The sequence below is a fragment of the Macrobrachium nipponense genome, chromosome 32 (genome assembly GCF_015104395.2).
Source record: "Macrobrachium nipponense isolate FS-2020 chromosome 32, ASM1510439v2, whole genome shotgun sequence".
NCBI classification, from domain to species: domain Eukaryota; kingdom Metazoa; phylum Arthropoda; class Malacostraca; order Decapoda; family Palaemonidae; genus Macrobrachium; species Macrobrachium nipponense.
This window is the reverse complement of record NC_061094.1, coordinates 8151876-8175730: the sequence shown is the minus strand read 5'-3', so window position 1 is coordinate 8175730 and position 23855 is coordinate 8151876. Positions and strand designations below refer to the sequence as shown.

General features: G+C 37.3%; 1 protein-coding gene across 1 annotated transcript in view; it reads left to right on the top strand.

The window, feature by feature from the left end:
- LOC135207202 (band 4.1-like protein 4A) overlaps positions 1-23855 on the top strand; it is a 575698-nt gene that overhangs the window by 514062 nt on the left and 37781 nt on the right. Inside the window, 3 exon segments of the mRNA XM_064238791.1 lie at positions 4670-4767; positions 14404-14524; positions 15063-15150. Of these exon segments, the coding sequence (XP_064094861.1) occupies positions 4670-4767; positions 14404-14524; positions 15063-15150 (307 nt within the window).

The window sequence follows — 23855 nt, the reverse complement described above, 5'->3', positions numbered from 1 at the left end:
GGAGGAGATGATGATGATGTTTGCTTGACCTGTTTGCTTGTTTGACCTGGAAGTTTACGATTCACGCGCCTCGCACTGACGCCATGTGTTTATTTGATATGCTGTTATTCGTCTGATTGGGAGAGGCGTTCTATCTGATTTCAGTGGTTTCTTTCTCTCTCCCTATCTGGTTATTTTAAGTATATATAGTAAAGATTTTATATAGTCATCTTTATTTTATAAAGTATATACTTTTACATATAAAATTTCTATATATATTTTTTATTGGTTTCATCTATCATCATTCTTCATTTTTTTTTACTACCGTACGTGAACGCTATTATCATATTTATTCATATTTTATCAAACTAATTTATATATTTCATTTTCTTTTGGGTGCTGAATAATCCTGATGGATTCCAGCGCTTGGTCCTCAAGACCCAAATTTCGTAATCAATCAATCAGTTAAAATGATAACACTTTCCCCATTTTTTACTATTCTAGTGAGATCGCATTGTTTTATTTTTTTATCTATTTATTTTTTTAGGGAATTTTCTCTCGGAACCTGATGTCTCGCTCACTTCCTGTCCTTGTGCAAACCATGAATTAAAAAAAAAAGTCACATGGGATCGGTTATTTGTCAACAAGTTAAATATACTTTATTCATATTATATTCACGTTCAGCGCGTTCATTGGTTTAGACGTCAGCAGAGTATTTGTATATTCTTGATTAATGGCGGAGTTACGTTTATGAATACTTATTGTTTCCTGTGAATGCCCTTCGCACAAGGGTCAGATCTTCATGATTTCTTTATTATTTTTAGCATTTTTACGTTTTACTAAGTCTGCATTGGCAACTCACTTAAGCGAGAGGGTTTTATATATATATATATATATATATATATATATATATATATATATATATATTACTATATATATATATATATATATATATATTGAAATAGCTTCGGAATTTTATCCTTATTCTATTATGAAAAAATTACATTTCTGTTCGTTTAATGAAGACCACCAAATCCCGTCCTTGCCAAGCACGAACGACCTTGAACTTGACAGCCTCTATGCAAGCCAATACGAACGGATCAGCATGCAATGCAATGGGCAAGCGCATGCCATGCATGAACAAAGAAGCCAGGAACGGGGGAAGGGCATGCTTCGCTTGGCAAATAGCATGCAGCCACTTCAGCTTGGCCGTTCAACTCTGTGTATTCTTTCGACTCGGCATCGTCACAACAGCTGATCAGACGGAAGTGATCGTTGATGCAGCATCCAACTCGCTGTGTAACGTCACCCGGTTATCGCTTTGAGTTCAATTCGAAGTTTGATACGTTAAGCGTCTTTTAATAGAATTATCTGTCGTGGTTCAGGGCGGTAACGACATGAGTATGGCGAGAGGTCGTTACGTCACTCATATTGCTTCTTTAAGCTCTATTATTATTATCATTTGTTCCAGAACCCAATTCTTACTGTAATGAGCGTTATGTCTGTCCGTCCGTCTGTCATTCAATCACGGTCAAACGGCTTGTCCGATGGGCATGAAACTTGGTAGGGTTATGGTAGGGTCTTCTAAGATGGTTTATAATGTGGTTTCATCCTAATGGTCGGTATGTCTTCGTCCCTTACAAGGGACAGTTGGAAAACCTATGAGCCGTTAACCAGCTAGTAGTTTGTCGATGGATTAATTAGCTGTCGTTAGGTCACTAATATTGTTTCTTTAAGCATTATTATTATTATTATTATTATTATTATTATTATTATTATTATTATTATTATTATTATTATTATTATTATTCGTTCCAGAACCCAAATACTTGAAGCGGTACTTGCTAATTCACGAAAATGATTTGGTTGCTATTTCGAAGCGAATTATGATTTCAGGCTCTTGAGATATTTGTTGGTGTCAGGTGTTATACAGTATATATGTACTCCAGAGAGAGAGAGAGAGAGAGAGAGAGAACTTATGCTCAGACATCTTACACGCCCTCGTGGCATTGCGTGTGTGTGAATTGGGTCATTCGGGCGTTGTGGGCGGCGACTGTTAACCCACATCCTATATATATATACACTGGCGACCGCCCTTGTGGTGGTACAGGCAATAACTGCTGCTGCCACCGACCTGCTGGAACATTGTCATTAATAGAATTGTCGAGGAGCACCACTTATGTTTTTAAGTTGCAAATGAGCTGCTCTCTTGACTTCTAATCCATTTAGCCTGAAGATGATCCGCTCTGCAAACAGGCATTTCTTCTGAACTGGAGATTTTCCATATTTGGATCTTCCTTCTGCTTCTTTCTTCAAGTTCTGTCTTTTAGTTAAGAGTTTCATTTGTTAGATTTTATTTTTTATAGCTGTTTAGGCAACTTGATCCAGTCCTCTGGCAATAATTACAAATTGTGACTCGAGACTTTAGGTAAAGCTCTCTCTCTCTCTCTCTCTCTCTCTCTCCTCTCTCTCTCTCTCTCTCTCTCTCCTTTAGTTATTAAAGCAAGCAAACATTCAATTTTATGACAATAATTTTCTCTCTGTCTCTGTCTCTCTTTCAGTTGTTAAAGCCAATGATTACAGATTGTGACTCAACACTTCGGATAAATCTCTCTCTCTCTCTCTCTCTCTCTCTCTCTCTCTCTCTCCAAAATAGATCGGAGGAAACCATCTTTGTACGTTATGATGCTCATCTTATCCGGTCTGGGTGACCTGGAGTTCTGTGGCTTCCAGTCTTCCAGCCAGCTTTCCAGAAGGTTCCGGGTACGGAAAGATGCTCTGGTTCCGTGTATACTCTGACCGATTTTCCTTTCCAGTCAAGTCGGGTCATTGCTTACCTTTTTGTTTATTTTTATTGTTTTATTTACTTTTTGTCGGGAGAATTTCAATCAGTGGCTTTTTTATTTTCTATTATTTTTATTTTTATTATTTTTTTTCTTTTTTGAAGGGGATATAATACATTTATTTTTTTGCTGTCAGTAACCTTTGTCGATACAGATTCTAGCCTAGCTTATTGTCTCTTTTATCATATTGTGTTTTATTTACTTTTTGTCGGGGAGAATGTCAATCATTTGCTGCTTGTGGGGGGGGGGGGGGGGGGCCGGGGGGGGGGGGGGGGGGGGGGGGGGGGGGGAGAGTCCAGGTGGGCGGGGCGCGTCAGTTTAGCTGTCGTTGGTTGTGAGTTCAACCTATCTATTCTATTCGCCTTTCTCAGGAAATTGTAGTTTTTTTTCGTTGATGATGATCAGACAAATGTAGACCCGTTTTACTTTATTGCATTTCTAAAGCAGTTTCATATCCAGTTTAAAAAAAACTGCATGCGGTGTCTTTAATCTGTGGGTTTTTTGGTGAGAAGTTGTTTTCTAGTGGTCTCATAAATTTCTCAGGAAGTTGTGCCTCGTAAATGCCTGCTGCACATTTTCGAAGCAGCTTTTTTTTCATACGTGTTCAAACTTCCATGAGCAACCCCTAGTTTTTATTTTTCCATTCATTTTTTAATCTGGGTATCTTAACCTCATTGTCGCTTCGTGGGAACGTTTCGAATGAGAGCAAAATAGGTAATCCCAGCTTCATAACACTCGGGGGGAGAGAGAGAGAGAGAGAGAGAGAGAGAGAGAGAGAGAGAGAGAGAGAGAGAGCTTCCCATGCCCGTTACGGTGGGCTGCTGCAAGTTCTGGCATAGTTATTTTCGAAAATGGACCATTTTACAATCCTGTGGTTTCTGGAGCCAGTTTTGCATTTTGTAAATATTGATAATAAAATTTCCACGACTTATGGCAAGAGGAAACGAGGGTGGGAAAGCTGTTATTAAAGATTTATTTTCTCTTTTTTATTTTTTGTTTAATCTTATGTATTTCGGGGAGTTTTTGATAACAATCAAGACAAGACATATAGGAGTATATAATACAGACACAAATACGGTGGGAATTTGTAAGTGCGTGAACACAGCGGAATTAACATGTGGATATTTATCGGAGTTTTTGTTGTAAGACTTATTTACAAAGGTACTGATCAAATATCTTGGAGACTTCATCATTCCTGCTGACAGACACTGCACGCGTAGAGCATATGGGACCGTATCTTTATTAAGCTTCATATTAAGACTTAGTACGTTCAAAGTGTTCTGTAGTATCTGAAAACCGAGCGAGAAATGTTTAGCAACATCAGAGTATAATTAAAATTTTAAATTTCCCGACCAGTGGCAGTGCCTATGTAAGATTTAGTTGTCTATACCAGTATTAAATTCTTATTGTATGAAGGAATACCCAAATCCTGTATGAGTACCATTTTTTTCAGAGAAAAACCAGAAATGAATAGATTCTGGATATATATCTATATATATATATATATATATATATATAGATATATATATATATATATATATATATATCTTTATCAGTATTAATTTCTATAGTATGAAGGAATACCTTAAATCCTGTATGGGTACCCCACTTTTTTTAAGAGAAAAGCAGTAATGCTAGGTTCTGGATTTAATATATATAGATATATAAATATATATATATATATATTATATATATATATATATATATATATATATATATGTGTGTATGTATATTTTATTAGTTTCCTACTTCATTCCATCACGGCGTCAGTAACGTAGATGATGTGACGCCAGTTGTATAGTTGCCATGAATCAGTCTTATAGCATTGCGTTTCTCTCCCTTTCCAGGTACCAGTTCTTCCTTCAGGTGAAACAAGACATCCTTCAAGGACGCCTTCCTATATCTCAGGAATTGGCTGCTGAACTCGGATCCTACGCCGTTCAGTGTGAGTTTTAACATCTTATGTTTCTGTCGAAGTGTCCTAAAGTGCTAATTTGTCTATTTTAATCCTTTGAAATATTTTGTTTATCTAAAGACACGTCATTGTCAGTTTTGCTCACATGCTGTACTATAATTATAAGAATAGAGTCGTGATTGAAACCTTTTCTTGAACGGAAAATTCTGTTTGGTCGAATCATATCCAAAACTTTTCTTACTGAAACTTCATGAACGGAACCCTTTTCTTACTAAAACTTCATGAACGGAACACTTTTCTTAAAGAAACTTCATGGACGGAACTTTTTTCCTATGGAACCTTCACGAACGTAGCCCTTTTCTTACTGAAAATCCACGAACGAGCCCTTTTCTTAGGGAGACTTAATGAACGGAACCCTTTTCTTACGGAAACTGTTGAACGGAAGCCTTTTCTTACTGAGATTTCATGAACGGAACCCTTTTCCTATGGAAACTTCATGAACGGAACCCTTTTCTAACTGAAACTTCATGAACGGAACCCTATTCTTACGGAAACTTCATGAACGGAACCCTTTTCCTACGGAAACTTCATGAACGGAACCCTTTTCTTACTGAAACACGGAAACGGAAAATTTTCTACTTTAGGGAGACTTCATGAACGGAACCCTATTCTCACTGAAACTTCATGAACGGAACCCTTTTCTTACTGAAACTTCATGAACGGAACCCTTTCTTTACTGAAACTTCATGAACGGAACCCTTTTCTTACTGAAACTTCATGAACGGAACCCTTTTCTTACTGAAACCCTTTTCTTACTGAAACTTCATGAACGGAACCCTATTCTTACGGAAACTTCATGAACGGAACCCTATTCTTACGGAAACTTCATGAACGGAACCCTATTCTTTAGGGAGACTTCATGAACGGAACCCTTTCTTACGGAGTCTTCATGAAAAGAACCCTTTTCTTACGGAAACTTCATGAACGGAACCGTTTCTTACGGAAACTTCATGAACGGCCGTTTTCTTACGGAGACTTCATGAGCAGAACCCTTTTCTTACTAAATCTTCATGAACGGAACCTTTTTGTTCCGGAGACTTCATGAACGAAACCCTCCCTTTCGACTGCACCCCAGGTATACCATTAGCAGGATAATGTCAAAGTCGCACATGATCGTTCATTTTTTATGGCTGATCCTCCCTTTATTCGCGGTTTGTGTGTGTGTGTGTGTGTGTGTGTGTGTGTGTGTCTGTGTGTGTGTGTGTGTTAGCCGCCACACTATCTGATAACGAAGGAAATTACCGATATGAACGTAGGTCTGATGGTCGCATCGCGTGTGCGTCCGCATACCTTTTAATTTCACATACTTTTTTACGACCGTTGTGGTCTACTTACGAAGATTCGCGCGTTGCCTCCTGCTCTTGGTGGGAATGTTTACGGAATAAGTAGTATTTTGCTCTTTGGAATGAAGAGTAAATACGTATAAAAACATCAGGCTTCTGGGACATGAATTCCTTCACTCACGTGACACTGCTGAGAGAGAGAGAGAGAGAGAGAGAGAGAGAGAGAGAGAGAGAGAGAGAGAGCATGTCAGAATAAGGTAAGTCAACATCTCCAACCTCGGCTGGAAAGTAGACCGCATCTTGGGATACCTGGCGAAGCAGGCGATGAAAGCAGAAGACTTATGCGAGTCATAAAAAAAAACGAAAACTGTAAAAGAAGAAGGAGAAGAAGAAGAAGGGAAATTAGAGTGAAAGAGGCCTCTTTGCGACGCATACCCTGAAGTGATGTCGTTATTCAACTGTTTTGGATGCAACACATTCCTCGCCATTATCAATAAAGGAAGAGCAGATCATAGCCGTACACACTTGCATGCTTGCTGCTTTTGGGGAAGTGAGAAATAGTCCCAGTGCTCTGGCCAAGAGGTTTGTGCAGGAGAGAGAGAGAGAGAGAGAGAGAGAGAGAGAGAGAGAGAGAGTGGTGTTATGTTTGGTGGTGGTTGCTATCGCTTGCTTTTGTTGTATGCCCGGGGCTGGGCAACATCTCGACGTGGGAATGAGAGCTACTCTGTCGCTGTTGTTGTGACCTCTCTCTCTCTCTCTCTCTCTCTCTCTCTCTCTCTCTCTCATAATAATACCAGTTTCTTTCCCCGATACCATAAGATTCGACGGATTACAGTCGTCTTTTGTTTATGCCTTGCAACAAGATAAGGCAAAGTGTTCATTTAGAGAGAGAGAGAGAGAGAGAGAGAGAGAGAGAGAGAGAGAGAGAGAGAGAGAGGGTCCGGTTCCGATGAACAATATGAATTTAGCATTACAAAATCAGGGAATAGAACGAAGTCTAATACAGCGATATATGTGATTCTAAAAATGGTTGATTAGAGAGAGAGAGAGAGAGAGAGAGAGAGAGAGAGAGAGAGAGAGAGAAAAGCGATGATTACAGAGAAGGCCAAGATAAAAGGTCGGCCCGAATGAGAACGAAGCTGGACGTTATAAAAATAGCAAAGTAATCTCTTCCCTGTCATATTATGAAAGACCTCGCGAAACGTAAATAATGGCTGATATCTGCAGGGCATCCATTATATCAGAGAATGTACGGGACATCGTTTAGGCTGCCAAATTTGGACAAGGCTAATTAGAGCAAAAGCAGTTCTCAGTGCTTTGCTATCTCGTGTTGCCCTTGTGTGCTGCTCGCTTGGACGAAATGCAGACGCATCTTACAGTTGGACTTTTTTTTTTTTCCCATTTTTATTTTTCTCTGATTTCCTCTTTGGAAGCTCTTGTTTCGATTGACAAAAATGGAAAGATTAAAGATGATCGTCTAAAAAATGTTCTCTAAAAATATACAGTAACTTACACTTATAGGTGTTCGTGTTTTTTAAAAGTAAGGTAAAGTAACTTTTTGGGTAGATTACTCATGGTGTTTGTATTTTAGAAATAGTAAATATTATGAGATAAATTATATTAATTAAAGACCTTGAACATCAGACATATGTACGATATATATATACATACATATATATATATATCTATATCTATATAATATATATATATATATAATACATATAGCTGATATAGTTTGTGTGTACTATATATATGCTTGTGTGCATAAACAATTAGTCCATCTTTTTCAAGTGACTAAAAGAATATTACGTTCTGCTGTATATATATATATATAGATATATATATATATATATATATAGATATATATATATATATGTATTATATATAATATATAATATAGTATATACATAACATAACATACATATACATATATATATACATATATATATATATATATATATTATACTATATATATATAATATGTATATACATATATATATATATAATGTGTATGTATGTATACAAGCTTGTCTGCATGAAACATTAGGCCATCTTGTTTGAAGTGAATGAAAGGGTAATATTACATTCTGGCTCAAAATTAACCTCTTTACGACACCAAAGTTTCATAAAATGAGAAAACGTGTCCACCAAAAATAGTCAGGTGCACAAAGAGCATAAAAATTTGCCTTTGTGGCCGAGACGACGTGCGTTTTCATTCTTATAGATATTTTTTTTTTGAAGAGTCGAGAAGGTGAGACATATTTTAGGCATCTAGCAACTTTGACAATGAGTTCTTATTCAGGAAATTTTTATTTGACCTCCATTACCGTCGTGGCCTCATCTCTCAGGCGTCGGGCATTGGCTCTGAGATCACTTTATTTCTAAAATCAAGCCTTCTTTTTATTTATCTTTTTTTTCTCAAGAGTAACCCCGGTCGAACTGGTCTACCACGGAAGTAGAAACTGGCCCCGAGACAAGTTTACGTTTTTGGTCGACCTTTGTCTTAACTTTTATTGAGAGAGAGAGAGAGAGAGAGAGAGAGAGAGAGAGAGAGAGAGAGAATATGCCCAGGAGTGATTGAGGAAATATTTCATGTGTAAATAAATGTGTATGACTCCCCGCTATCATTATCGAATGCATCCTGCACGATCCATCCAGGTGACGTAAGTGTAGCGATTTGTGGTCGGAAGTGTTTTTGGCGGTTCTGGTAGTAAACAGATGTTTATTCCAGTTGCGTCGGAAGCCACTGAATTTGTTATGTAAAGACCCCAGTCGTTGTTAATTGTTTGTTGTGTTATCCATTTTTAGTTTTCTGTAAAAAGAAAACAATTGAGATGGCAATTTGTCTGTTCGTCCGTACATTTCTTAAAAACTACTGAGGCTAGAGGGCTGCGTATTGCTATGTTGATCATTCAGCCTCCAATCATCAAACATAGCAAATTGCAGCCCTCTAGCCTCAGTAGTCTTTATTTTATTTAAGGTTAAAGTTAGTCATGACCGTGCGTCTGGCGGGGCTATAAGGCAGGCCACCACCAGGCTCTGGCTGAAAGCTTCGTGGGCCGCGGCTCATGCAGAAAACTCGGTTGCATTTTTTTCTTGTTGATAATGCAATTATATTTGGGCCGTTTGGTGAGATAGCTTATGTAAATCCAGATGTGGTAAATATATTGTTGACGAATAGAGAATTCTATCCTTACTTGCAATGTAGTAGGCAAAATATTCTGCAGTTCCCACCATTTGTTCTAATTTTTATTCATCATTGCCAGTCTTATATTCAGTATTTACGTCATTTTACAGTTAAATCGTGTAATGTTTTAGTAACACAGGGCAAATTTATTAACCAAAATTACCCGTTGATTGCATACCTATGACATAATACATATCTGTTCGAGCCGATAGAATGGTCATCGGGAAACGTGAATTATCGTCTGTCTTTTCCTAAGCCTGTTTTTCTAAAGCAATGTTGCCGGTTACGAATTACCGAAGCTACTTCAAGTTCGACCGTCGACGGCCAGTTACATAGTATACCTAGACCGTGGTTATCAGGGTGTTTTTACAAGCGGTAGTTAGGTAGCTCAGCCTCAGCCTCTCCAAACAAATGACTCGCGCTTTCGCTTCATCGATGTCGTCTAGGGAGCAAGCAAGGGTTGTTGTAGTTCTCGCACGGCACGGCCTGCTTTTAAGGTCCTTACCGAACGTTTGGAGCAAATCTTGTACTTAAATCTCCATTATAACCCTATGACCTTAAGAGTTCTCCCCTGCATTAACCGCCCCTCAAGGTAATTAATTATTCCCTTCGATGTTCTGAGATAATACCATATACGTGGTAATGTTGCTGACTCGGTAGATCTAAGTAATAACTCCCCGTCGGAAATTTCTTTGGAAATTACAGTTTCCTTTAGTATTTGGGTTGCTTTACCGTTATTTTTCTGGGGTCGACTGTAATTAACCCCCAGGGGGCTTGTTCCATACACGGCGAAATACATTTTGACTCCCCGAATTCCTAGTGGTTGTCGTATTCACGGGAACGTTCCTTGCAGTACGTGCGGAGGCATTGTCTGACATTACCATCTAATGGGAATTGAGTAAATAATCCTCTGAATTTGACTGCGCGGATTTATACAGTGGGTATTTTAATTGGCTTGTGTTATCTGGCCATTAGGTGCTCCGGATTGACGTTTCCGGGATAATGAACCTGATATTCGTGGCCAAATATTAGGATATACTTCTTTTCGTTAGGAGGATTAAGGCTGGCTCGCACCTATATTCCACCCGCCTGACGTAAGATGTAGATGAGAATGCTCGTCTTCTGAGAGCGCCCGATGTTACGATAAGCGGTTAATGGTGGTTCGACGCCGCCATTTTAGTCGTAACGAGGTAGTTCTTGGGTGGTTTCGACGAGACTGAAAAGATCTGTCCTAATTTTATGAAGAGGTGGCGATGCCTTGGGTGGGATAAGGCTTCGCGAAGGTGGTTTTTCCAGGGTTTTTAATTTTTGGGTTGGAAACGAGATTCACGTGATGTCATTTTGGACTAATACGCATGCGTTAGGCTTTAAAAAAGTTGCCATTTCGGCCTTGAGGGTTCCTCGTTGATGCCGCTATCTCCATCTCTTTTATCCTTTCATCGAAGCATTTTTGTATTGATTATAGTGTTAGACTTGAAAACCTAAATCGGTTAATATTGACATTAATGATTAACAGACGTATTACATACCAAGAACAATTTAAAAATGCGATAATCAACAGAAATTTCAGGAAACTACCGTAGAGGACATGCAGTACTATACTCTCTTTAAAGTTCTTTGGTTTAACTTGAACTTTTCCTTGACTCTTATATCCATAGATATTCCTGTCAAACGACAAAGTCGACCATACTAATAAATAAAAACATTTTTTAAAAATGTTTAACTTTTAAAATAAAAGTGTTCGTTGGTAGACACCGTTTTCTTCAAGAGGTGCCAAGGAATGAAGCACTTTGATAGCCGGGTGGATATTTGAGGGTAATTTTATGACCGGTGGTCTGTTCAAGTGGTCGGGGGAAGAGCGTCCTGTCAAGCCGTTTACCGCTGGCTTCTCTTTCTTTGCTTATTTTCCCTTCTGGAAAGCGAACGCTTCCAGTGGAGACCTGCCAGAGGGTTGATGATGTTTGTTTATGGCATTGAATTTCACCCCCTTTATATCAACCGACGTGTTCCGAGGTCTCGATTGATGTTAGTTTTGAAAAGTGCTAATAATCCGAACTTGAAAAGGTGAAAAATATGACTCATCAGAACGAAATATTAAAGCAGCTTATTTTTCTACTCTAGAAGCAACTTGTTTTCTACTCTAGAGTAGAAGGAACTTTTCTACTCTAAAATAGAAGGAACTTTTCTACTCTAGAGTAGAAGGAACTTTTCTTACTCTAAGAATAGAAGGAACTTATTTTCTACTCTAGAGTAGTAGGAACTTTTCCAACATTTTTCCTCTTTTGAAGAGAGCGATGATCAGCGCCTTTTCGTCCATAATTTTGAGAATCGGAAGGAGAGGCCCTTGATCTGATATGCTAATTGAAACCCTTTTGGGATAAACCTGTTGGACATCAGAGAAGGGTTATATGGGTTGTTTGTGGTTAGGGAAGAGGGCGAAATGGCCAATTGTCGTCGGATCTGCTCATGGGATTCGAGCATAATTCGTCTGGTGATTTATTAGTGGAAATGGCCAGCGCTGTTGATAGGTAGCTACTACTCTTATGTGGATGTTCATTCCGCTGTGTGTGTGTATATGTATATATATATATATATATATCATATATATATATATATATAATGATATATATAATAGTATATATATATATATATATATATATATATTATATATACTAGATATATAGTATATATATATATATATATATATATATATATATATATATATATATATATATAATATATATGATATATATATATATCTATATATATATATAGATAGATATATATATAGATATATATATGTATATATATAATATACATATATATATATAGATATATATATATATATGGATATATATAATATATATATATATATATATATATATATATATATATATATATATATATATACTATATATATATATATATATACTATAATATATATATATATATAATATATATATATATATATATATATATATATATATATATTTGTATGTCTATATATATATTATATATATATACATATATATATAAATATATATATATATATATATATATCGATATATAAATATAAATATATATATATATATATATATGTATATATATAAACGTAACCCATAAAAACACCAGAAGGGTATAAATTAATAGCCATATTTCGGAGACACTGTGTGTATGTATATACGTATGTGTGTATGTTTGTATGCATCTATGAATGTGATACTCTGTAAAAAGAAAAAAGAAAAAAAAAATCCTATTAATCTAAGTCGTCCATAAAAGGCAAAAAAAAAAAAAAAATCATTTCATCACTTCTTCCTTACACACAACTTATTCGTTTCAGAAAATGTTGGAACTCTCGGAAATATCGGTTAACAGTTTTGTATGTGTAAAATTTGTTTACTTACATACAGATGTACCTGCGTGAATATATTTACTGCGCTTTCTTTTAGGTCTTAAGTTCCTAAACATAATAGTCCCAGTTTCATTTACACTGTACCGATTTTGATCCCGTAAGCAATTTCAATAGCAACGAATCAGTTTTGCTGAACTGTAGACTTTCATTGAAGTAGTTTTTAATCTTTTAAAAGATTGATTTTGAAGGGATCTGAAGCGTGGTGTCTATACCAGAACCTTTTGTCCTTCAGTAATCTTCCAGTATATTGGGACCAGACTTGGCAAGTGCAATTTTTCTCTCTTTTTTTAAGTAAATTTCTTTTATATTATAATAGAATTGCTTAATTTTTCGCCCGTGTGTATTGCAGCCTCGAGGAGCCAGAACGAATTCGGAAGAAGCTCCGGCAGTGTTGCCAACCATCGGAGAGGAACGGCAGACTCCGTTAATTACCAAGAATCCCCCTTTTAATCAGATTCCGTGGTGGCAACAATGCGCCCTTTTGAGACGGGCCCCCACATTTTGTGTAATGGTAGATTTGCCTATTTGAGCCCTAATGAGATGGAAATCCTTTCCCCGAAAAGTTTTCAATCCATTTTCGACGGCAAGACGCGCTCTCCGAAATTGAGTATATTGTCGACAATTGAAGGCTCGTCGACGGTGGCGGTGGAAGATGGTCGATGCCCTGTGAGCTGCTGCTAATCGTTATGTAGTCGATTGAGCTTAATGTGGATACAATCGACGTCGTCTGTTAACTACGAAAGTTCAGTTTATTAGGAGATATTTTAGTGGGTCAACCAATTTAGATTTAAAATTACTTTCTGCCTGATTTCTAGATTAATTCGTGCACCCAGGCGCATGATATTGGGATTCATTTGCCCCCGTAAGCATGACTTCAAAGTTCTTCGCAGCGTACCTATGGCCCTAGCTGCAACCCACTTCGTTCATTTTACTGTACCTCCTTCCAAAAGTTCTTCGCAGCGTACCTATGGCCCTAGCTGCAATACATTTCGTTGCTTTTACTGTACCTCCTTCCATATACTCATTCTTCCTCGCCCTTCCATCTTACTGTCCACCCTCTCCTAACAATTGCTTCATGATGTAAGGGGAAAAATATTCCTTTAATTATTGATTCATCATCCTCCTCTAATATCTTTACACTGCTGTTATAAAAGTGACTGGAACTGTGAAATGTTTTCGTTTTTGTTGTGGACACGAGTATGGCAGTGTAGCCAGTCCCTTGTTTTGTTTACCTTTCACTTTGAGTATGGGAGCGCTGCCCTGAATCTTTCGTTTGCTTTTGGTAACACTAGAAAGAACCATGTAAGAATCACGAATGCTCTCGTGTGAGAAGGACGCAGCCGGTCCACCCTTCAATTTGACTATTTTACCAAATTATTAACACAAATGATTATCTATCCCTTGCAAGGTAAGCTTTTAAAGTCGTAATATTACCGTTAGTTCATTAGTTGGAACAGATCACTATCATGAAAGAGTAATAGCAGTGTAAAGATATGAGAGGAGGATGATGAATCAATTCCTAAATAAATCACCAATAATTAAAGGAATATTTTCCCCATTACAATGAGTGCAACTGCTTTGAGGTTTTCCTCCTGTTACACCTTTCAAAGCTTTTATAATGTCGATTTCCCTTTCAGCGCTGGATGATCGTATAGGTCCCATTGCTTTGGCTTTGGGCTATTGATTCATTCATTTTGACGATGTTTTATCTTCTCCCTCGACAGCCGAGTTGGGTGACTATGATCCCCGAAGACATTCTCCTGGCTATGTCTCCGAGTTCAGGTTCGTCACGACGCAGACGGTCGCGTTGGAGAACAAAATAGCTGAGCTTCATAAAAAATTAGTGTAAGTCTCTCACATAGATTTTGTGTCCGGGAATGTTTACTTTTATAGTTAAATGTTCATTTTGAGTGGTTTTGTGCCAGGGAATGTTTGCTTTTGGGGTACATGGTTCATGTTTAGTGGCTTTGAGTAAATTGTTCATTTTGAATGGTTTTGTGTTTGGGAATATTTGCTTTTAGAGTAAATTGTTCAATTTTAGTGTGCACCAAGACTAGATCATGTACTTTTTGGGCAGTAGTCTCTCGTAATAATTATTTCTAAGGCTGTTGTCCAAGAATTTGGTTTACCAGATATAGCCATCTGCCTTGATGAACAATAAAGAGAGTTATCATTTGTGTTTGAAATATAGCATAACTTTTAAATCTACACACGAAGTTCATTGGTTTTTTCATTATAAAGTAACCAGATGGACAGGTGATTCTATTAGATTTACACCTCTTTTGATGAATACTTATAAATATTTTACACTTTTGATTTACAAAATACTATTGAAACTAATCCAGTTTAATTCATTTTTTGTTTATTTTTTCCGTCGCTTCAGAGGACAAGTTCCTTCTAAGGCCGAAATGTGTTACTTGGAGAAAGTCAAATGGCTGGACATGTATGGGGTCGATTTGCATCCAGTGCTGGTGAGTACTTGAGAATATTTCTTATTTTTATGTGAATGTTGAAGTGTATTGTTAGTTACTCTGTCAGTTTTATCTATGTATTATATGTAATGAACATATATGTATATTATATGTAATATTGCATTTGCTTATACACATATATGGAAGTGTATATATATATATATATATATATATATATATATATATATATATATATATATATATATATATATATACACTTGTTAGCCGAATCGATAACGTCACTGACATCTGATTTCTTCTCTGGCTGGCTGCAGTTCGAACCCACGAGAGGACGAATTATTATCATCACCAAAAAAATTCCCCTTGGTTTTACATATATGAAAATTATATTAATTCCGAGGGGGGTAGAGCGAATTAGATATTAAAGGACATTTGTAGCTCGAATAATTTATGTGAATCACGGTGATGTGATAATCATTCATATACATATATACATATATATATTGCATATTATACTCAAGTATAAGAGGCCCGTTAAAACACTCTGGTTCAAAGCTAATGACTATATTTCGGTGGACTAACTCCCACCCTTATCAAGTAGTGAATGACAGAAGGAGTTACATGGGCGGCAAATATAGTGGGAGATATGGCCTTAGGTAATGCCTGAGGTTATATTATACATATATGTATATATACATATATACACGGAACTGTGAAGTATACTAGATCATTCTTGCGTCAGTGAAGTGTGTGTCTCGTGGAAAGCTTGAGAGAGAGAGAGAGAGAGAGAGAGAGAGATTCCACAGAAGTGACCGCAATTAGTTGTCAAGCGACGAGTGGCATCTTCGCATGATTTAATCTAAAGGAAATGAGAACAAAAATGTCTGAACTTGGCGAGAAGAAAATCAAGTCGTTAGTAAAGGATCTTTATTTCGGAACTTTTGCCGCGTCCTCGTGGCATATATTCCCCCCTCCCAACCAAATCCCCTCCACCGCCGCCGCCAGTGCAAAATAATCCAAAGGAACTGGCATGGAGCCCAACTATATTACGAAAGTTTGGACTCTAATATTAAAGGGAGCATCTGGGCCTCCCTCGTACCCGCTTCCGTCCCTCCTAAATTCTTCCTTTTTCCTCTTCTTTTTTTATCTCTCCAAGTCCGTTTTCGTTTCATCATTCACGGAATTCCCTAACGGGGCTAGTGTCGTCAGTGCACCTCACCCAGAGCACTGTAAGCGACCCTTCAAGCTTCTTCGCAGCGGCCCCCTCCTGAGGCCCCTAGCTGCAATTCCTTTCATTCCTTTTACTGTACCTCCGTTCATATTCTCGCTCCACCATCTGACTCTCCACCCTCTCTAGTGCAACTGCTATGAGGTTTTCCTCCTGTTACACTTTTTCAAACCCTCTTTCTGTCAATTTCCCCTTTCAGCGCTGGATGACCTCGTAGGTCCCAGCGCTTGGTCTCTGGCCTGAATGCTGCATTCTATTCTGCTGCTGGTTCTCAAAAATAAAAGATAAAATTGAAATTATTTTAGCTGAAAATTAGGGGGTCCTAACAACCAAGGAAGCTATCTTGCAAGAATGAAAGTTAGAGGGCGACTCTGATGTACTTGTCAGAGAGAGAGAGAGAGAGAGGTTGATAAGAAAGGCAACACATGAAACGCCCTAATGATGCAATCTTCACTGTAAACATCGCATAATGGAGACGAACAAATGAACTGGTGACATCTAATTTGAACTTCTAGTGTCCCAGGACGAAATGAACTCGAAATGAACCCCTATATAGTTTCCCAGATCTGGCCGTTTTAAATAAGCTTGAGCTCAAGAGACAAGATGGGAGAGCTCATGATGAATACCATAAAAGTCGGTAGAGAGAGAGGATGGGGGGGGGGAAGCTTTTAAAAAGGTGGTGTTAAGATGTTTTATAAACTGGTTTAATTCAGACCCCACCGCCAGGCATGACGGTGCAAAATCTTCGAGGCCAAGACGAAGAAGAAGAAGATGATGTACTAGTTTGGCATTTTCAGTGTCGTGACCTTCAGACGATGAAGGAATTCAGTCCGTACTATAGATTCGTTATCATCCACTGCCGGTATATTTCGTCAATGTTTTAATGGTATTTGACTTTTTTTGAAATAGATACATTACAAATAGATTCAAGCAGCGAAAGTTACGGCGAGAACAGGTGAAAATTGACATAGCTGTTCGGGGCAAGTTCCAGTTGCGAATGGTGAGAAAGTAAAAGAAAAAGAGCAAAAAAAATTACTTCCAATAACCGGAAAATAATTTGCATCGAAACTGTAAATAATAATACATTGGGGGAAATGTACCTGCTTATGTAATATGTCTAGTATACACCTTTTTGCTGCTGTACAAAGAGGTTAACAGTGATCTTAAGAAGATAGTTATTGGTTCACGTGAATCATATCCATCGCGGTTGTCCTTGTTTTTCCATATCATTTTCTTAAGAGCAAACTTCATTAGAATAAGTGACTAAAATGTTCAATTTTTTTCCTCTACTGTTTCAAAATGTAAGCAACTCTGATTGTTACAGTGCCATTAGCGCAACTCCAAATCATTTGAACTTTTGGATTCAAATGTATTCGTGACGGCGGTGACCGGTTGTAGGAATAATGATTAGGTGTCATGTCATCCTGATGTTGTTCATCCTCGCTGGCCATATGTTGCAAATAACCTTTCACGACGACAACAACCCCCAATAGGTTGCAGGGTAGTTGTTAAAACAGAAGTTTAGACAGTTTTTTTTTCTCTCTTTTTTTTAGGTGAGAGTAAGAATGGAAGATCGAAGCCTGCCTCTCTCTTTCATTTAGTTCTCGTTCTGGCAGTAACTTTCAACTTATGGCCTGTAAGCCCCGTTTATATATTATGTATACGAGTACTTAGACATGTATATTAAAGTAATATAGATATAAAAAAAATAGGTATTAGTTACACAGGAAGATACATAAAAAGTGTTACTTGCTTATTATGTAATATGATTGGCTGCTGTCTAATTTGTTGCTCAATTTGTCTTTCATTTTTAAAGATTTTTTTCACATTCAGCTTTTTTTTCACTTTTGTGGCCAAGGGTATATGGGGACAAGTCCGTTTTTAGAATCCTTGCCTTTGCGAACATATGGTTCTCGGAAGATTGGAAGCCCCTAACTACTAAAATGTTGTATGGTTTCCGCGTCGAAATGGGACTGTTGTTAAACTAATGATTTCTCTCTCTCTCTCTCTCTCGTGGTTAGTTGGAACCGGAGATTCAGCACTGAAAGAATGAAAATTCTGGGGATGTATTCGAATTTCTGACGATAAAGGATTTCCTTTTTATTGTTTTATATTTAATTTTGTTCTTAAACTTATTAATTTTATCATCCATCTACCAATCAGACTTTCTCCTGCATGGCTGTATGGCTTTTAGGATGTTAGTGATATTAATTATTAATACTGGCCATATTATTAATGTATAGTTTACGAGTCATTAGAAGGTCGGTGGGACTGGCCACTTGATTGAATTTGTTGACTGGCATTGATTGATAGCTTTGTGGCTATTAAAACTGGCATTACTAAGATAACTGGAAAAAAGAGAAAAGAAATGGGTGGAAGGGTATATTTGTATAAGCTCCAATAATCAACTTCAAAAGGATATAGGAATCGGGGAAAAGTAGAAGCAGGGAAATAAATCGTGGAAACAGATTGATGAAACAGTCACCCCACCAACCAATGTGGTTTGAAGTATGAGCACAGCTCAGAGGGTCACGTCAGGCTTCTTGTCCCTATCAGCACCCAGCTGGGCCATATTGCAGCGAGCAGAAAAAGAATCCGAGAGAGAGGAAATATGAAACGAAGCTCTATGCCAGTGGTTCTTGCTTCAGCATTGTCGAAATCAGAAAGGAAAGGAAGGTCACCCCTTATAAAGGTGTTCATTTATATAAATAGGAAAATTAAGTTAACGTTTTGTAGTTATCTGTTATGACAAAGCTGTCTCTCGTTGAGAAAATTGACGTGAGTTAGGTCGTAATGATATAATTTCTACTCCTTGAATTGTCATAGAACGAGATATTTTGCTTATATAATCATTTGCTTGTATTTAAACATCTGCCTCTCGAGTCCGCGAGACCCTAAATTAGTTGAATTATAGCAATTACCGTCATTAGGAACGGAACTGGAAATAGGCTGTTGTAACTTGAGGATGAGGCCTGTTGGTGGGGAATGGTTGAATTCCCTACCTTCTGTCAATTTCAGAAAGTGTTCCCAATAAATGAGTTATTTTGACGGTTTTGGTATTTTCGTTTTGCATGGAAATGTAAGGAAATTTAAGGAAACTGGTTCACACGTATTCATATATCTAAATTTCAAGTTTTTACTTATGTCTTGTGAGCCCACACACGCACGCACACAAGTGTGTATGTATGTGAGTATAAATAGTGTTTTGGAGGGAGGGACCTATTAAAAAAGACTGGTTTTTCCTTTTAAAAGAGTATTTCAAAGACATGTTTTGGGTTTTTGCCTTTTCCTCATTTGGTTTTTCCATTTTTTTTAAGAGTCCAAGAAATTTTGCGGTTTTGTTGCCTTTTCCCCAGATAACAGATGGCTTTCAAGCCTTGAATGTCTTTAATAGGGCATTTTAGTGTGACACTTAAAAGTGTGACTGTGACTCCTTTGTGAATGGATGGGGATAGGGGGAGAGCTTTCCAGTCCAGTTCCCATTTCCCCAGTCCCCCTCCCTGAATTGGTTGAGTTTTGACAGGACAATTCTTGCAATGATGGCATGCATTTTCTCAGATGTGGTTGACAGAAAATTATTGGCTTTCTTAAACACTTTTTTTTTCTGCTGTGGTCATGCTGCTCGGAGGGCAGTCTTTTGTATGTTTGCAGATTACTTCCGAGAACGTTTTTGGTTTTTTGACTGGAGTTAGTTTAGGTAAACTTCTGATGGATATTTGCTCTGAATAGCTTTTCATCACCTTGTACCCCTAATTCGCAGGTTTCAGTATGTAGTTCACCATTGAGTCTAGGACCAAATTACTTCATGATTTTTTTGAAACAAGTAGATAAGGATATTATATATTATATTATATATATACTTATATATATATATATTATATATATATATATATATATATATATCTATATATATATATATATATATATATATTATATATATAGCTCGTATATATATAATATAGACTATATATATATATATAGGCATATATATATATTATGCTATAGATATATATATGCATATATATAATATATAATATTATATATATACAATAATGATATATATATATTAGACATTAATATATATAATATATTATATAGATACTTATATATTTATATATATATATATATAATATAATAATATCGATAATATATATATATATATGGGGCGTCCCAGAGTTACGTCGGCACTGACTTAAGGCTTTCCAATCTTATGGCACATTTTCAAATTTTATGATTTTGTCAAGATAGGTATCTACTAGTAGTTACGGCACTTACGGTGCCTATTTCTTAATAAGCACTGACTTACGGCAGGAATCAACTTGCGTCGCGCTGCTGGAATGAAACCTATGCTGTAAGTCGGGGACTGCCTGTACATATATTCATATATGCAAAGATACAGTCATACACTCATTCTAAAAGAGTGTCCGACGTTTTTTCAAGCTGTAATGCTTGTATATGTAGTCATGAATATGATTCCTCATAGAGATATTATGCCTAATAAAACGTATCATTTTAAGATCAAATAGTGTTGTACTTCGTTTATTGTGTCTTGTGTCTTAACGCAATGAGGTGATCACATTATGAATAGTATATTTATCGATGTAATTATGTAAATAACATATAGCTAATTCTTGGAGATTAATTGTAGACACAGTTATAAGTGAAAGTGAAACGGTCTGATTTCATTTGAAAGTAATTTTTCTTTAAAGGTTTGTCATCCTGTAGAGACAATTTTTGCTTGTCTCATTTGCAGTTGCCTAATCTCACCAGATTTTTGATCGGCGTTCTTTTTAAACGAATATCTGCACAGTTTACATTGAGGAGGAGGTTTGGAAGAATGGTAAGAGATGCAAAAGTAAACATAGACAAAAATAAGGTCCGTTTTACTCAGTGATATGAAGTCTTATGTCATAGCCATCCTGCGTTCACAGATTCAGTGATTTTGTTTGAAAAATGATTTCATTGATTTTGTTTTTAGGGGGGCTTGGATTCGATGGCAATAACTCAGCAGACTGTAATGCACTAAGGCAGATTATTTGGAAAGGTTACATAGCAGACCAAGTTGTATTTGGCTTGGTGTAACTTCGGGAAGAAAACCAACACATACACACATATATATAAACATAAATTCGACTTTTTGTCAACATATTAGGATGGTATGTTCATTGGTGGCTGGGTTAAGGATTGAGTAATATGGCCATGCTATCAAAATTCACTCGATTAGGAGTTTTCTGTCTATTTAGATTATCCTACCACCGTAGGATAATACCCAAAAAACTCGAGAGCGACTTTTACTCTCAAGAGAGAGACTTTCACGTGGTAATCTTTGTCCCTCCCTAAATGTCTACTCGAGTATGTGTGGCGTCCATTTTACTCTGCTGCAAGGGGAGGTTCTACACCCTTCATCAGTGAACATATTTCCGTTGTTGGTGTCGTCATCTGTCATTGTCCCGTGAAGGAAATCACAATCGGCCTTTTACGAGTCAAGGCAGAGTTGCGATCAACACACCAATCTCTCTCTCTCTCTCTCTCTCTCTCTCTCTCTCTCTCTCTCTCTCTCTCTCTCTCGTGTCTTCCATTACCGCCGCCTTCCTTTTACTGTACCCCCTTTCATTTTCTCTTTCTTCCATCTTACTTTCCACCCTCTCCTAACAGTTGATTCATAGTGCAACTGCTTTGAGGTTTTCCTCCTGTCACACCTTTCAAACCTTTCCACTGTCAATTTCCGTTTCAGCGCTGAATGACCTCATATGTCCCAGTGTTTGGCCTCTGGCCTAAATTCTGTATTCAATTCAATAACTCCGCTAGACCGACTAATCTCTGGGTATTTGCAGATTATTCTTGTTGATGGAACTTGTTAGCAGTGACCAGAAAAGTTATAAATGCAAGAAGAAAGAAATCTTGAGAAAATCATATTTCAAAATGAATTTTTTTTAAAGAAAATCTAAGGCTTTAATTGAGGTTTACCATTGCATATATATATATATATATTTATTTATAATAATAATATATTCTATATATATCGTATATATAAATATGTCTATATAGATATATATAGATATATATATATAATATATATACTATATATATTTAAAATTCGAGCAAGTCTCTCTTTCCATTTGGAAGCGCCTCAGTGGCGTGATCGGTGTGGTCTTGGCCTGCCACCTCGGTGGCCGCGAGTTCGATTCTCGGGCTTTTCGTAGAGGAGTCAGAAAAGTGCATTTCTGGTGACAGAAGTTCACGAATCTCGACGTGGTTCGGAAGTCACGTAAAGCCGTTGGTCCCGTTGCTGAATAACCATACTGGTCCCATGCAACGTAAAAACACCATACAAACAGACAGTCTTTCCATTTGAATGGTGTAATTTCTTATACCTTCAGTTAATGAGTGAAATTAATGCGTGGTAAATGTGTTGATGTTCATCATCATATGTTACGGGAAAAGTCACACGCTCCCCAAGTGTTGTTTCCTTCGTCGGTCGAAATCCGAGGAACCAAGGACCAACCAGTGACCGGGTCGTTGTCATTGCAGTCTTCGGGTAAAAAGCGAATTCGCGTGACCACCCATGGATTTTCAGATGGGGGTCATTTTCCCCAGAAAATGGGGCCTTAAGCTCTTGATTTTCTGGCTGTTCGCGCGTGGACAGAGAAGCAACGGCCCGGATGCACGTCAGATATGAATTGGCCAGACAGGAAGAGGATCATCGTCCATGATCAGAGACTCTAAAGACAGTCATCATGTCAAGCGCGGGGAAGAGGAAGAAGAAGAAGAAAGCGGCGGCTTTGTGCCTCTATTTTCACGGAGAAGGAACTATTGAAATCAAAATAGCGAGAGAATCGAGCGGCGTTTTGTCACCGCGTGATGTCTACTGTTTTTGCAGCTTATCGCCCGTAATAACCGGTAGGCAAGGCCTACGTGGTCTCGTTGCCAAGTTAGAGGCAAATGTTTCCCACTTCCTCGAGAGCTTTTTTGTGTGTGTGGACGCTAGTTTCAGTAATCGGTTATTGGTGGTAGAAGATACGTAAAAAAAATCATAAAATATTCCTGGAAAATGAATTATCTCATGATGGTAGCCAAACCAAAATGAATAATAATAATAATAATAATAATAATAATAATAATAATAATAATAATAATAATAATAATAATAATAATAAAATACTCTAGGCACAATCCCAAGATCCCTGAAAAGGAATCTCGAAAAACTAGAGGCTGAAGTAGTTCCAGGACTCATGCAGAAGAGCGTGCTACTAGGAACAGCGCACATACATAGTAAGAAGAGTGATGGACTCCTAAGGAGGCAGGATGCAAGCCCAACACCACACTATGAATACCACCCAGTCGAATTGGAGGACTGTGAATAACCGACCGCCCCCAAAAAAAAATAATAAATAAATAAATAATAATAATGATTATTGATATTGTCTTGATAATATTTGGTCTCCGCGTATTTACAAGTGAAACTTTTAATTCTGCTTGAACTACTGGAAAGTCGTTTACACCTCCATGTTCCAGC